General features: G+C 52.3%; 3 protein-coding genes across 4 annotated transcripts; all 3 read left to right on the forward strand.

Annotated features, from left to right (window-relative positions):
• The first annotated feature begins 51 nt into the window (after positions 1–51).
• On the forward strand, positions 52–2,577 carry RPL35A (ribosomal protein L35a). Its single transcript, XM_031603480.2, has 5 exons — positions 52–165; positions 493–534; positions 1,069–1,221; positions 1,962–2,106; positions 2,519–2,577. Exons 2-5 carry the CDS (start codon positions 524–526, stop codon positions 2,540–2,542), a joined length of 333 nt encoding a protein of 110 aa, XP_031459340.1. The 5' UTR covers positions 52–165; positions 493–523; the 3' UTR covers positions 2,543–2,577.
• Positions 2,578–3,209: 632 nt separating this feature from the next.
• Positions 3,210–6,176, forward strand: LOC116235367 (uncharacterized). 2 transcript variants are annotated; one of them, XM_031603477.2, is made up of 4 exons: positions 3,210–3,288; positions 3,934–4,527; positions 5,215–5,358; positions 6,117–6,176. In XM_031603477.2, exons 2-3 carry the CDS (start codon positions 3,969–3,971, stop codon positions 5,319–5,321), a joined length of 666 nt encoding a protein of 221 aa, XP_031459337.2. In that variant the 5' UTR covers positions 3,210–3,288; positions 3,934–3,968; the 3' UTR covers positions 5,322–5,358; positions 6,117–6,176. The 2 variants fall into 2 exon arrangements, with proteins under 2 accessions (XP_031459337.2, XP_031459338.2); XM_031603478.2 differs by having other exon boundaries at positions 3,232–3,288; positions 3,937–4,527.
• Positions 6,177–8,003: 1,827 nt separating this feature from the next.
• On the forward strand, positions 8,004–13,019 carry LOC149916631 (uncharacterized protein C2orf72 homolog). Its single transcript, XM_090147455.1, has 3 exons — positions 8,004–8,584; positions 10,725–10,841; positions 11,456–13,019. The coding sequence occupies exons 1-3, from the start codon at positions 8,056–8,058 to the stop codon at positions 11,542–11,544; spliced, it is 735 nt and encodes a 244-aa protein (XP_090003581.1). The 5' UTR covers positions 8,004–8,055; the 3' UTR covers positions 11,545–13,019.
• The last annotated feature ends 207 nt before the right edge of the window (positions 13,020–13,226 follow it).

A 13,226-nucleotide genomic window follows, 5' to 3' on the forward strand; every position in this document is an offset into this window, starting at 1 on the left:
GAAGGACGGCGCGTTAGGGGCGCGCACACCGCCGGGCCGGATCGTACTTTGTGCGCTCAGGCGCTGCCGCGGGCAGCCCGCAGCCGGGGTCCTTGGAGGCGCACATCCCGACGGGCAGCGCGCCGCATCGTCCTTTCGCTGCCATCTTGGCTGGGCGCCGTGGGGGTGAGTGGGGCTGCGGCGGAGGCGCGGGGTGCTGCTGGGGGGGTTGCGGCGGCAATGGGCCTCCCGGCGGCGGCGCGGCAACCGGGGCGTTGCGGTTCGCGGTGTGCCGTTCGGGGAGCGGGCGGGATGGCGCCGATGTACGGCGGATGGTCGCGGCCCCGTAGCTGGAGGGAAGCGGGGATGCCGGCAGCGCCCCGCGCTGCGAGAAGGCTGAGCCGCACCGCGGGAGCCGGCGGTACGTCAGGGCTCGGCGCCGGGCTGCGGGCGGCCCGCGGGTGCGGCGGAGCTGCGGGTCGGGGCGGTCACGGTTCTGTGTGTCGTTTGTAGGCCTGCCGGGACTGGGCTGCAGGAGGACGCCATGAGCGGGAGGTGAGTGCCTGCCGTGCGCCTTGGCTCAACTGCAGCGCTGCGCTGCGGGCGGTGACCTGATGGCTGTGGCTGCTCTCCTTTCCCAGCACAGCTTTGCCCGCTGCGCCCACTGGGTACTCTGTGTATCTGGTACATCGCTACGTTTGTGTTCCTCTCTTTGAAACCCCTGACTTCAACCGGCTGTAGCAGTCTGTCCCTGAAGGGAGCTTATAAGTAGGAGCGGGGACTGACTTTTAAAGTGGCCTAATAGCAATAGGACAAGGGGGGAAGTTCTAAACTGAAGGAGGGGAGATTTCGGTTAGATGTTAGTAGGAAATTCTTTACTCAGAAAGCAGTGAGGCCTTGGCAGTGCTGCCCAGAGCTGTGGGTGCCCCATCCCTGCAGGTGCCCAAGGTTGGATGGGCCCTGGGCAGCCTGAGCTGATGGGGACAGCCAGCCCATGGCATGGGGTGGGCTGAGTGGGCTTTGGGGTCTCTTCCAACAAAAGCTGAATGTTTTGAACTGAGTTAATTTGTATGTTTCCCATGTCTTTAGGTTGTGGTGCAAGGCCACTTTTGCTGGCTACAAACGTGGCCTCCGAAACCAGCGGGAGCACACTGCCCTGCTGAAAATTGAAGGTGTTTATGCCCGCCAGGAGACAGAGTTCTACTTAGGCAAGAGATGTGCCTACGTATACAAAGCTAAAAAGTAAGTCACCTTTTACATCAGCTTTTGCAAATGCCCAGATGTGAGTAGACAATTTATGTATCTTTTGATAGAATGAAGAAAAGAATTAAGATCAACTTACCAATAAAATGCAGTATCGCACAGAACAACTTCCTTGGCTTGTCTTAAAGTTCTTTGCTAGCTTTGAATTGGGTGGTGTATTTGTCCTTCATTCAGATCAAGAAATTAGTGTGAAGTGTAATTTGTAACAGTGAATGATTACGTTGAAGGAGCAAATGAGATGAGAAAGAAACTTTGCTTGAGACTGGTGAAAACTGAAGGCAGGTTGATAAAGCAAATTGAAGCAAGATGAATTTGAGATGAGCACTGAGTTTTTGGCATCCTTAGTGGCAGAATATTTTGCCAGGCAAAAAGGAGCTTGTATACCAGCTCTTGTGTGTTTGTCACCGCTTCTGCTGTGCTGGCAATAGTGGAGGCATTAAAAATAGTTGTTTGTTGCCTTCTACTTAATTTTTCTTTGAGAGTAGTTGTTAAGAGTCAGATATGGGAGTGAAATTGCCTTAAATAAAATTGATCAGGCTGTTAGCATCACCACGATCATTTCAAAGGTGGCACGTGGTTTCTTGTAAGGTAGCTGCTGCCTGTTTTGATGCCTTAGGCCCTTTGTGCCTGTGGTGTGTCTGGAGAAATCTTACAGATAAAGTAGTGCATTTCCTTTGGAATGAAAGTTGAGTAAGTTTTATGTGTTTCTGTTTCCTCAGCAACACCGTAACCCCCGGCGGCAAACCCAACAGGACACGGGTGATCTGGGGGAAGGTAACCCGCGCCCATGGGAACAGCGGCATGGTTCGTGCCAAGTTCCGCTCCAACCTCCCTGCCAAGGCCATTGGACACAGGATCCGAGTGGTGAGTAGCTTTAGGAAAGAGGGGTTCCTCGTCAGCTTTTGTGGTGCGTTTTAATCTCATCTTGCATGTATACTTTTTGTACGCCCCAGTTCCTACCTACTGGCAAGGGAGCTGCGGCATCAACTTTTCCTCTTGCTTCCCAGGTGATTGCATGAGCTGCATGGCAAAGTCCTGAAAGTAGTCATGGGAAGACTCTTTGAGCAGGAGGGCTGACTACTGGGTGGGAACTTGTATGCCATCAGAGCGCTGCTTCAAATCACTAAGCTGCTTGTTACGCTTTCTGTCCCTTTTCTGCATAAATGGGAGTCACTGTTAAAGGAGTTGAAGAGATTCATGATTCAGATTATAACTGCAAAACTTGTACAGTCCAGTAACAGGAATTCTAATGTGATTCTATTCTTGTGTTTTTCAGATGCTGTATCCATCCAGGATCTAAATTTTTATTGGAAATAAAATACAGAATCTGTTCCATTTTTGTACGTTCCTGTTTTTAATCCCCTCCACCTATATTGAGAGATTTTATTCTTCAGTGGCATTCCACAACACATGGCACAGTGATGTGGTAGTGACTGAAGTGGCTCCTAAGCTGGAGATTTGACTCATACTTGTTAAAGGCATCTATTGAGCAGGTTATCTTTGAAAAGGCAAATAACTGACAGCCTTTATCATGACCTCATTGCCTCCAATGCAGAATCTGAATGTTTACAACCTTTGTAAACTGTTCACCCAGGGTTTCTGTAGAAAATGAGAAATATTTCCTTGCCTCCTCAATAAAGGGAAGCTTATATTGGTGTTTCTCTTGAAACATCACTTGGGAATGACTGCTGTTGGGACAGCTGTCTGACATTGTTGTCATGTATTTTGTCTGTGTGTGTGTTAATATGTTAATACTTGCTAGTTTTCTTGCCAGCCCTACCACAATATCATTGGGATGGGAAGATTTCATACACTGAGATGCTGTTACTTTAATGAACTCCTTGAGGTTTGTTGAACAAAAAGACAGTGAAAGTGGATTTAAAGATTCTTAAAGTGCAAGTTTCTTAGTGTATAAAAAATACCATATGACTTTAAGGGAAGTTTCAGACAGCTGCAGGTTGGCATGGCTGCTGCTGATGTCATAGTCTTAGTTCACTCCCAAAAGGAGTCATCAGTACCCTGAGTGGGTGGTCACTGCTGAGGCAGGTAAGTGGTTGCCCTCACCTTCACTCAGGTACACTGATGTATTTCATTCCTTTCCCGTGTGAGATCCTGCCTGGGCTGCATGCTGCTGGGTGTGCCTGAGCTGGGCCTTTGTTCTCCTATGTTCCTGCAGTTGTCTCCTGTGGTGGGCTGGTGTTTCATTTAGGACTGATCCTCTTTCTTCTGAAGGAGGTGAAACAGCTGTGTCCTGACTTAGTTAGAATACATTATTGGATAAATTACCTTTTTTAGGTGAAATTCAGTAATGGTTTGGACCTGGCTATTGACACTGGTGTACAAATTATTTCCTAGCTAAAACAACTGAATTTGTGTCCTTCAACATCGAGAGGGCACTTAAGAGTGAAAAGCTGCAGCATTTACATGGATAAGCAGTGGGCAGCTTGCAGGGTACTTGGGTCAAGTAGGGCTTTATTTTTACAAGCACCAAGGAGTTGTATATGTGAGATTCAAAGAAGTGTGAGGTGGAGCACACATAACTATTTCCTATAGCATTTGATCCTGACCAAATTAGTGTGTTTGCACACAACAGCTGCTGAAAGAAGCAGGTGTAAGCCTGTTGGAAGGCCTTTACCGCAGGTACCTTTGCTACAGCTCCTGAGTGAAAACCCCTTTCACTCCTTTCCTCAGCAGTGCAGCGAAAAATAATTGCATAGGAAGAAGCTATGGAATCAGAGGAGACCGCCACCAGCTCCCTTACAGACCAAACCAGCTGGGAGTTCCTTAACCTACTGAACATGCTGGGGATGAACGGGGAGCTGCTGGTGATGGAGATGAAGGACGTCCATGTGAGAGCCCCCTCAGTGCTGATGGATTTTGCTCAGGACCTGTTCAGTGCAGGTGATGGGAGGACTGAACTACAGCAGATGGAGGAAAAAGAGGAGGAGAAAGAGGTTCAACCGCACCTGGTTTTTATGGTTTGGCAAGCCACCACTTTGAAGCAGCTCATGCAGTGGGATTATCTGGATGAGACCCTCTTTAACATAAGGAACCTGTTCCCATGCGTGCCAGCTGCGCTGGTGCTGGTGGTGATCCATTCAGGCCCCCAGGAGGAGCTGTCTCGAGCAGTGGAAGCACTCAGGAGGATGCAGTGTCTGTTGGATGGTGCTTTCCAGCACCTGGTGGTGGAGGCAGCGGTCTACAAGGCAGGCCAGCCCGAAAGCATCATGGAGGTCAAGAGAGCTGCATGTAGAGCACTAAGAGAAGTCTTTAATTACCAAGAAGGTATCCTGGGACATAGCTAAACAGGGGCAAGGGGCAAAGGGCAAAGAGACAGGCTTTCTGGGAACAGAACCACAAGCTTGGGTAGGAGTGTGGGTGGTCTGAGAAGCATGAAGGGCCAACATAGGGTTGGAAAAGACCTCTAAGATCATCTAATCCAACCATCCTCCTACTACCAATATTACCCATTAATCGCATTCCTCAGTGCCTCATCTCCATGGCTCTTGAACACTTCCAGGGATGGTGACCACCATCTCCTTGAGCAGCCTGTGCCAGTGCACCACTGCTCTTTCAGAGTTTTTCCTGATATCTGACCTGTGTGATGTTTAGTGGTACTCAGTAACCAGGTTCAGATGCAGGAGGGAAGATAAGCTGGAATTTAAAATGAGGGATTGAGCCCTGGACTAGGAATGGAAGATGCGAGTCAGAGCCCATGTACTATTAACTTCCAAGTGTGACTGTGGTGGCTCTCACTGCCCCAAAACACCTGGCTGTGGAGATGCTGCTCAGTGTGAGAACTTCCATCCCAACTCCATCACTGGGGCTTCCCATGACTGTTAATAGCTGTACAGTACCACCAACCTTGCATTCTTCTCAGTGAGAAATAGTAATTCTTTTGGGTGAGCTGTAGGGAGGAGCTGTCACCAGCATGGTTCCTGCTGTGCTCCTATCCTGTGTTTCCTCTCCTAGATGTCAGCTCACCAAATCCCAGTTCTGCTTGTCCGGGTGAAATCAGCCCCCAGCAGTGGATTGCTGTCCTCAGCCTGAGCATGTGCCACGTGAGGTATCACAGATGACTTGCAAACGAATTCCTGGAGACAGCAGGATTTGCAGGTTGGGTTTCACGCTGTTCACCCAGATGTTTCTCTGTAGAATATTTCCCTCGTGATGCTTTGCTTGTCTGCCAGTCCTGCGCAAGAGTGGTGCAGTGCATGATATCTCAGCTGCCAGAAGGGGACACTGCTCCCTCAGCTTGATGCCAGCCTTGCTCCAAAGCCCTAAGGTCTTTTCTGCATCAACTGGGCAGGCAATCTACCCTAGCAGAAATCACAGAGTTTCTGCTTTCTTGCTTTGCTGCACAGTTCCCAGCAGCACAAAGGTCCTGAGATTCCCCTGGGTTTTCTGCAGCCAGATGGTGGGTGAGCAAAGTTTGCTCCTGGCTCTGAGCAGCCTGGAGCTCAGAGCCAGGAGCAAACTGGCCAAAAGGCTGCAAACAAGATAAAGGTCCCTCTCCTGCCGTGGTGCTGTTTGCCATCAGTGCGTTGGTCTTTCCCAAGCTACTCCTGCATGCCAGAATAGTTGAAGGGTCAAGGACAAGCTGTCTGAGCGGATGGATGTGTGCAGACATTCCCACCTGCCCTGCTGGAAGGGCTGGGGATGGGATCACACCAGAGTCCACCAGGAATAGGGGGTTCTTGGGTGGGGGGCACTGTGGGAGCAGTGGATGGTTTTGGTCTCTATCAGCAGTGAGACCTATAAAAGCTGAGCTCACTTCTCACCCTCTCTGGGCAGAACAAGGCACTGTGGTTTTTTTTTCTGCTAAGGCTTCATAAGGATAACCTTTATTTACTTTTTTTTTTTTTTTTTTTCAGATCTTGTATCCACCTAAAATCTGTTACGGAGAGAATTATTAAAACCTTGTCTTTATTTGATTTCTCTGTGTGCACCTCTGGGCTGTAAAGCGCCGAGCACCAGGTGCCATACAAACTCATGCAGAGCAGGGGGGATTTGCAGATGTCCCTGAGGGAAAGGATCCTCCAGGGGATATTTTGAGTGCGGGTTCTTTCTATGGTGATGTGGTGCATCGTGCCTACGTGCCAGGACAAAGTGCGAGCACACCTTGGGGCAGTCGTGCCATGTGCCAGGAAGGCACCCTGCCAGCTGCACAACTGCAGGCTCTGTCTGACATCTCTCGCAGGTTCCGTGGCTTTCCATTGCGGTAAGTGAAGGTGGGCTTGGAGAACCGAGTTTGAGGAGCTGCGCTGAGATGCTGAGGACTGTCAAAAATTGGTACAAAAGTCCTTTCTCGTGTCCTCTTTCTTTAGATGAGAGGTAGATCGTGGTGAATCATCTCCTAAGGTGCCCAATCCAATGGGTTTTTGGTCTTGCTCAGAGCTCACAGCACTGTGTCTCTGTACTAAGCACCCTCTCTTCCTCTTTCTGCAGTCCAAAATGAACAGATCTTTGCTCTTAGCAGGCACGGGCACATGCAAGAAATACAATTGCCCTCATTTAGAGCAAGCTGTTGATTTGCTGCCAGCACATCCATTGGGTTGCAGTGTGAAGGCAAAGGGTGGAGCAGCAGGACCTGTATGTACACCCACGTCTGCATTCAGGTGCCCGCTGCACTCCAACATCACTCTGTGTGCACTGCACACGCTGCTGAGCTGCCTCTGCCTTGCTGAGCTGTATCTCTTTAAGCAACACAGAGGAAGATAAAAGTGTGTTTGCTGTTAGGTCCCTCCTCTGTTAATGAGTAAGGAAATGTAAACGAGGTTGTTTGGGTATTGTGGGTGACGTTCACCTCTCCAAGCAGCCCTTGCTGGCAGCAGTACATGTGTACCCAAAATTAACAATAAAATTGCAGTGGCCGTGAAGAACAGCTCCATCCATTCCCAAATATTAGTTTTTGGATGTGCTTATCAGCAGCTTAAACATCAGAAAAATGGAAAGCAGTGCTTGTTCTGGGCATGGGATGCAGGAAAGCCCCCTCACTGAGCAGGATTCTTGTAAATGCAAAATCTGGCTGACATTAAGGCTGCAGCTGGCTGTTGGGTGGTGTCAGGCTGGAGCCCTGGTGTGCTGACAGCTGCTCTTAGGGTTAATGCTGTACAGGAGCATGGGCTCCTCTGCCAACAGACCCTGATCTTTGGAAGAGGACCCTAATCTTGTTTATCTCCCCTGAGTTGATTACCAGCACTAGTCAATGAGTAAGGTCCTTTTATTAAGAGCCAGAGAGGCTGTCTGAAACCCTCACCCTGACTGTCTGACCCCATAGTGCTGGTGTGGGGATGTGTTTGCTGAGCCTGTTGTAACTGGGACACACATTCTCCTGGCTTAAAGCTGCTGGCACACAGTGACCTTCCCAGGCTGCCCTTCCTGATATCCACAGTCAGGCTGGATGGGGCTCTGAGCACCTGATGGAGCTGTAGGTGTCCCTGTTCATTGCAGGGAGTTGGACCAGATGGCCTTTAAGGGGCCCTTCCAACTCCAATACATCTATGCTGTCCCCTAGAGGATGTCCGCAAGAGCAGTGCTGCTGTCAGCACCTTTCAGCTGTTCACATCCTCCCGCAACAAGACATTAAATGTTTGGGAATCTCGTACGTAGCAGAGTAAACATTTACCATTGCTGTTGGGGCTTCCCGCTTCACCTGACAGCCGTGCCACGGCCGGGCAAAGCACGTGTCCACTGGTACCGGAACCGGGAGATGCTTTGGGCTCGGGGCGGGTACCGGGGCTGGTGGGGGCGGTGCCGGGGGCGGTGCGGAGCTCCGCTCAGGGGACGCGGCGGCGGCGGCGGCAGCGGGGGATGGAGGCGGCGGAGCTGCGGGAGCTGCGGGCGTTGGTGGGGCGGGCGGGCGGGCGGCGGGCGGTGCTGCTGGTGGCCGAAGTGGTGACGGATGGCGCTCCGGCGGCGGCCACGTTGGCGTCGTTCGCCCGCGAGCTGCTGGGCGACGAGGTTCCTCCGGAGCAGGGGGTGGAGCCGGGATGCCGGTCCCGGTCCCGATGCCGGCGGCGGGCGCTGGAGGCCAGGCTGCTGCTGGTGCTGTGCCGCGGAGGAACGGCGCGGGGCCGCGGGAGCCGTGCGCGGCTGCGGGAGGTGGTGCGGGACGTGCGGGGCCGTTTGCCTCGGGGGCCGCCGCCCGCCGTCGTCGGCGTTCTTCTGCCCGGTGGGGACGGGGAGGACGCGGCGGTGCTGGACGCGACGCTGCGGCGGTACTTCCCGGCGGCGGACACCGTGCAGGCGGCGCGTTACAACCCCGGGAGTCCCGCAGCGCTGCGGGAGTGCCGCACCGCCGCCTGCCGAGCTCTGCGGGCCGCCCTGCAGCACCCCGCAGGTACCGAGGGTTTGGGGGAATCGGACGGGGGAGGGATGGGGGTGGCACGAATCGGGCACACGTTGATCTCCCTGATCGGGCCCGCTGCTCCCGGCAGGTGCTGCCCCATCCCGGTGGGATCTGTCCCGTCCCAGTGGGATTTTTCCCACGGAAAAGTGCCCCATCTCAGTGGATCCAGCCTTTCCCTACGGGATTTTTCTCCTCCCGGGGAGAAGTACCCTGTCTCGGTGGGATCTGGTTTCTTACAGTGGGATTTGACCTGTTTTCCAGTGGGATCATTCCTTCTTCTGTAAGATCTGCCTCACTTGTGCAGGATTTGCACTAAGCCAGGGAGATCTGCCTCTCCCCAGGGAGTTCCTGCTGTCCCCAGTGGGATCCGTTTCATGCAGTGGGATCTGAGCCTTCCCAACAGGCTCTGCCCCTTCCCCGTGGGGTTCCTCCTGGGGAGGATGGGCCATGGGTTGGGAAGCAGGGATGTGGCAGGCAACAGCTGTGGCGTGGTGCTTAGGATGCACATTCAGGTGCTGATGGATGGGCATTCTGGGGCTTGGGGTGCAGCCCTGGCCGCAGAGAGCAGGCAGGTTCTGCAGGAGGAAGATGCTGGCATTGGCTTCACACAAGTCAGAACAATAACAAGTGAGCACTTGGTTCTAAAACCACATGCGTCTGTTGGCGGCCAGGTGAGCAGCATGAGGATGGCAGGGTGAGAGCCTGAGGAACAGCATTTGATGCACAGAGAAGGGTGAGTGGTGTTTACCTGCAAGCACAGGACGCAGCCCCAAGAATCAGGTTCTTTTTCCCATTGGCTCAGTCCAGAATCTTGGATCTGAGCATTCAAGGGCTTTGAGACCACCAGAACCCATTGCATTTTCCTGCAAGGGTGTGAGGCTGCATTCTGTCCACCCTTTGTGCCAATGCATGCATGGTCTTCTTTCCATTATCCCTCCCATAACCTTCTGCTTTCCTCACATACTTCCTGCTGCAAGAATTTCTTCTGGCAGTGTCCCAGAGCATCCCCCAGTTCTGGGCACAGCAGCTGCAGGAGCAGGGAAGCACCCCTGAGTGCACAATCTTTTCCTGCCTTTGTGATTTGCTGGCATTTGCCTCAGTGCATTAATCTTTGGGATTATCTATGGATTTATCTTTCACTGGTACGGATGTGGAGTGCAGTGGAGAAAGAGGAGCAGAAAGCCAGAGCAGTGTTGTGCAGGCAGCCCACTGCCTTTACAAGCACCGTGGGTAGGAGGACTCAGCATTGCTCACCAGGACTCTGCTGGTGCTCTGAGTCATAGAAGCATCCCATGAGCTGTATTTGTAATGAGGATGCTCCTCAGCTGCAGGGTTCAGCCTGATGCAAGATCAGCTTCTTTCCATGCCCCTGTGAGCCGTGTGCTCCGAAATGCCTATGTGCCCCTCCTGTGCCCATATGGGATCTGGGGAAGTGGCAATGCCAACCCATAGGACAGCATGAACTTCTCTGGAGTCTGGGCTCCTTCATCCCATGGCTCTTCCCAAGGAGAATAAGATTTTTGGTGGAATGTGCAGGAGGAATGCGTGCAAGATGGGCCTGGGGCTTTGGAGCAGCATGCAAAGCAGGTTCAAGGAATGTTACCAAAAAACAACCCTTAGCTGGAGCTAAGCTTGTCGTGTTTCCCTTCTGGCCTTTGCAAAGGGTTTGTGCTGGGCTGCTCCCCGCTGTCTCCCCAAGGACTGTGATCAGGGGATGTGTTGGTGGCTGGAAGTCTGGGGCTGTCAGACAACAGGAAACGCTGCTACTGTGAGCCCTTTGGTGTTGCAATAAGACGAAGGACGCTGAAGTGGTTTATCATTTGCCACTGGAGATAAGATCTCCTAGGAGGTGAAAGGCCAAGTGGCATTTAGATGGGGATGCTGAGCCATTGGAGACTATAAAATAAGCTGTTTTGCTATAGTAGTGTGAAAGTTTGCAATAACTTACTGCTTCCTCTGTTGTCCTCTAGATGAATTTCCAGGGCAACGGGGAGCTTTCATGCCACTATGAGGGTTTCCAGGAGCTGTTCCATGCTTTCCCAGGGTGGTGGGTTTAGCTGTTGGAGTTGGGCTGGTGGGAGCTGGGGGAGCAGTGCCTCTGATGTTCTGAATGCTTCTGTGCTTTACCCAGAGGAGGGAAAAGAGAGAGAGAGGTGGAGGCTGCCTGCCTTCCTGCAGTGCATCTCTTGGAGCCGGAGGAGCCAGAGAAAAGGCCACGTGTCAAAAGCTGCCAACAATGTTCATGAAGGTATGCCCATCTCCCTTGCACACATGCTGATTGCTGGAGGCTCCTCACCGACTCCTTGGCAGTCCATATGCCCACACCTCTTGTTGGTGGCCTCCTGACACTGTTTCCAGCTCCAGAAACCTCTTCTTGGCCCAGCTTTGGCCAGAACCCGAAGACAGACAGTGTTCACCTAAATAAAAGCATGCTGGGCCCAGTGTCTGGGAGCATTGCTGGGCAGTGACACAACCGTGCATCCACACAGTGAGTTGGAAGCATCACCCCAATCCTACATGCTGTGTTCTGCTGGAAGCGCAAACCCAAACCCAAGAGTGGGAGGGCAGTCAGCTTCAGGCTCCAATTCAAAGCAGGCAGTGAAGTGTCAGACCTGTGCAACTCATTTGGAGGCTGCTGAGTCTGCAGGACTCTGTGGGCCACTGCTCTTTTGCTGCATGTTAAGGAGATGTTGAGTTTGTAAAGCAAAATGAGAATCCATTACAAAAAAAAAAAAATTACCTGTGCTTAGGTGGTATCTACCATTCACTTCATTTCCATGCTTTATGTCTGTAGTACTTTAAGTTTGCATGAGGAAGGGTTTCCCACTCCGCTGTCCCCTGAGCTCTCTCTGCTCTTTGCAGACAACCTGCAGGACTCCCAAGAGGTGGCTCTGACCAGCCTTTCTCCCAATGGTAACTACGAAGATGCTGCTGGAGGTGTGGGCACATAAAGCTGTGGGTGCCTGATGTGATCCCTGTCCCGGTCCTGCCTGGCTGGTGTGGAGCAGTGGAAGGAGGAGCTGTGCCCACTCACCCTCAGAGAGCCCACAGATTTCACCAAGGTCTTCTGTGGCTGCCAACAGCCTCTGAGCTCCATGACAAAGCCATCCTCTGCCCATGGGGCTGTACTGGTGGACACTGGGCTTTGGAGGAACCCTTTGGGAGTGAATCCTCCATCCTGGGCAAGGTGACGTGGGGACTTTAGCTTCCATCTGCCCAAACAAAGGGAAACGAACAAAGCTCCCCACTGAGATTGCTAGAGATGGCCTCCCAGGCAAACAGATTCTGCTGCCTTATTTTTCTGTTTTATTCTTTATCCTGAAGCTGCTGACCTCTCTCTGATCTGGGGAAAAAAAAAAAGAAAAAGACAAATAATGCAGTGGCACGGAGATTGCAATGGGACTGAGTATGAAGTCTTGTATCTACCAGCCATCTGAAAAGCTTGGAAACATGTGAATAACATGAAGAAATACAGCTCTGGACAGCAAGTATAACACAAAAGATACTGATATTCCTGGCAGCTATAGCAGAGGGTGATTCTGAGAGCAGGATGTGTCCATCTGTCCCACTGTGGTGCTTGCAGACCGACTGACACGCTGCCCACGCTGGAGGGAGGCAGACAGGACTGCGGTGTGACGGTGTGAGATGGGGTATGGCACAGGTCTGTGGTGGCAGCTCCTGGGTGTGCCCGCTGCATTCCCCTCCATGCAATGGGGCTGCTTCATGAATTGATAGAAATGTTTAAACATCACCTATTTAAGCAGTTCTGAAGGGCTGCCTGTGGCCCGTGGGGCAGCGAGGAATCATGAAGTCACAGAATGGCTTGGGTTGGGAGGGACCTCAAAGTTCCAACCCCCTGCAGGGTTGCTTTATGGGTGATATTATCTAGTGCTCAAATACCTCTTTAAACTTCTATTTTAATGCAACATACAGCAGGTCTCGATTTGTTTTTTGCACACACGGCTGGGTTTTGTCTGTGCCTGGCCATCCTGCTGGAGCTCCCCTCAGCTCAGGCAGAAGCTCCAGCCCATCCTGCAGCCCCACTCCACGCTGGGTGGCAGCAGTGCGTCCTACAATCATAGAACTGAGCTGGAAGGGTCCCTTAAAAGCCATCCGGCCCAACTCCCTGCGCTGAACAGGGACACCTACAGCTCCATCAGTGCTCAGAGCCCCGTCCAGCCTGACCTCTGTGCAGCCTGTGCCAGTGCCTTACTGTGAAAAACCAACGTCTAGCAGTGCTGCTCTGCCCTTTGGGAGCAGGAGTGCTAACGCAGTGGGCTCTGCGTTAGCCCAGCACTCTGACCTCCATCCTCTTTCCCCACGCCGAAGCGCCGCGCTGAGTTCTGCACAGCTCAGCGATCTGCTAATTGAAGGGCACTGTTATTCCAAGCGCTGGCCGTAATCAATAAACACGCACGATTTCTCAACTGGAACTTGCTTCTTTATTTATTTATTTCTTATTTTATTTTTCAGTTTGCCATAGGGTTGTCCTTAGAATAAGGCGATGTGTGGTTTAATTGAGCTAAACGCGATGCGGGGTAACGGCGATGTCACCGCACGCCTTCAACGTGCACAGAGCACAGAGCACAGAGCCCGCCGCTGCGGCCGGGCGGGAAGGGCTGCCCAACTCCCG

This window comes from Phasianus colchicus, chromosome 10, assembly GCF_987193195.1.
Source record: "Phasianus colchicus chromosome 10, bPhaCol1.hap1.1, whole genome shotgun sequence".
NCBI lineage: Eukaryota > Metazoa > Chordata > Aves > Galliformes > Phasianidae > Phasianus > Phasianus colchicus.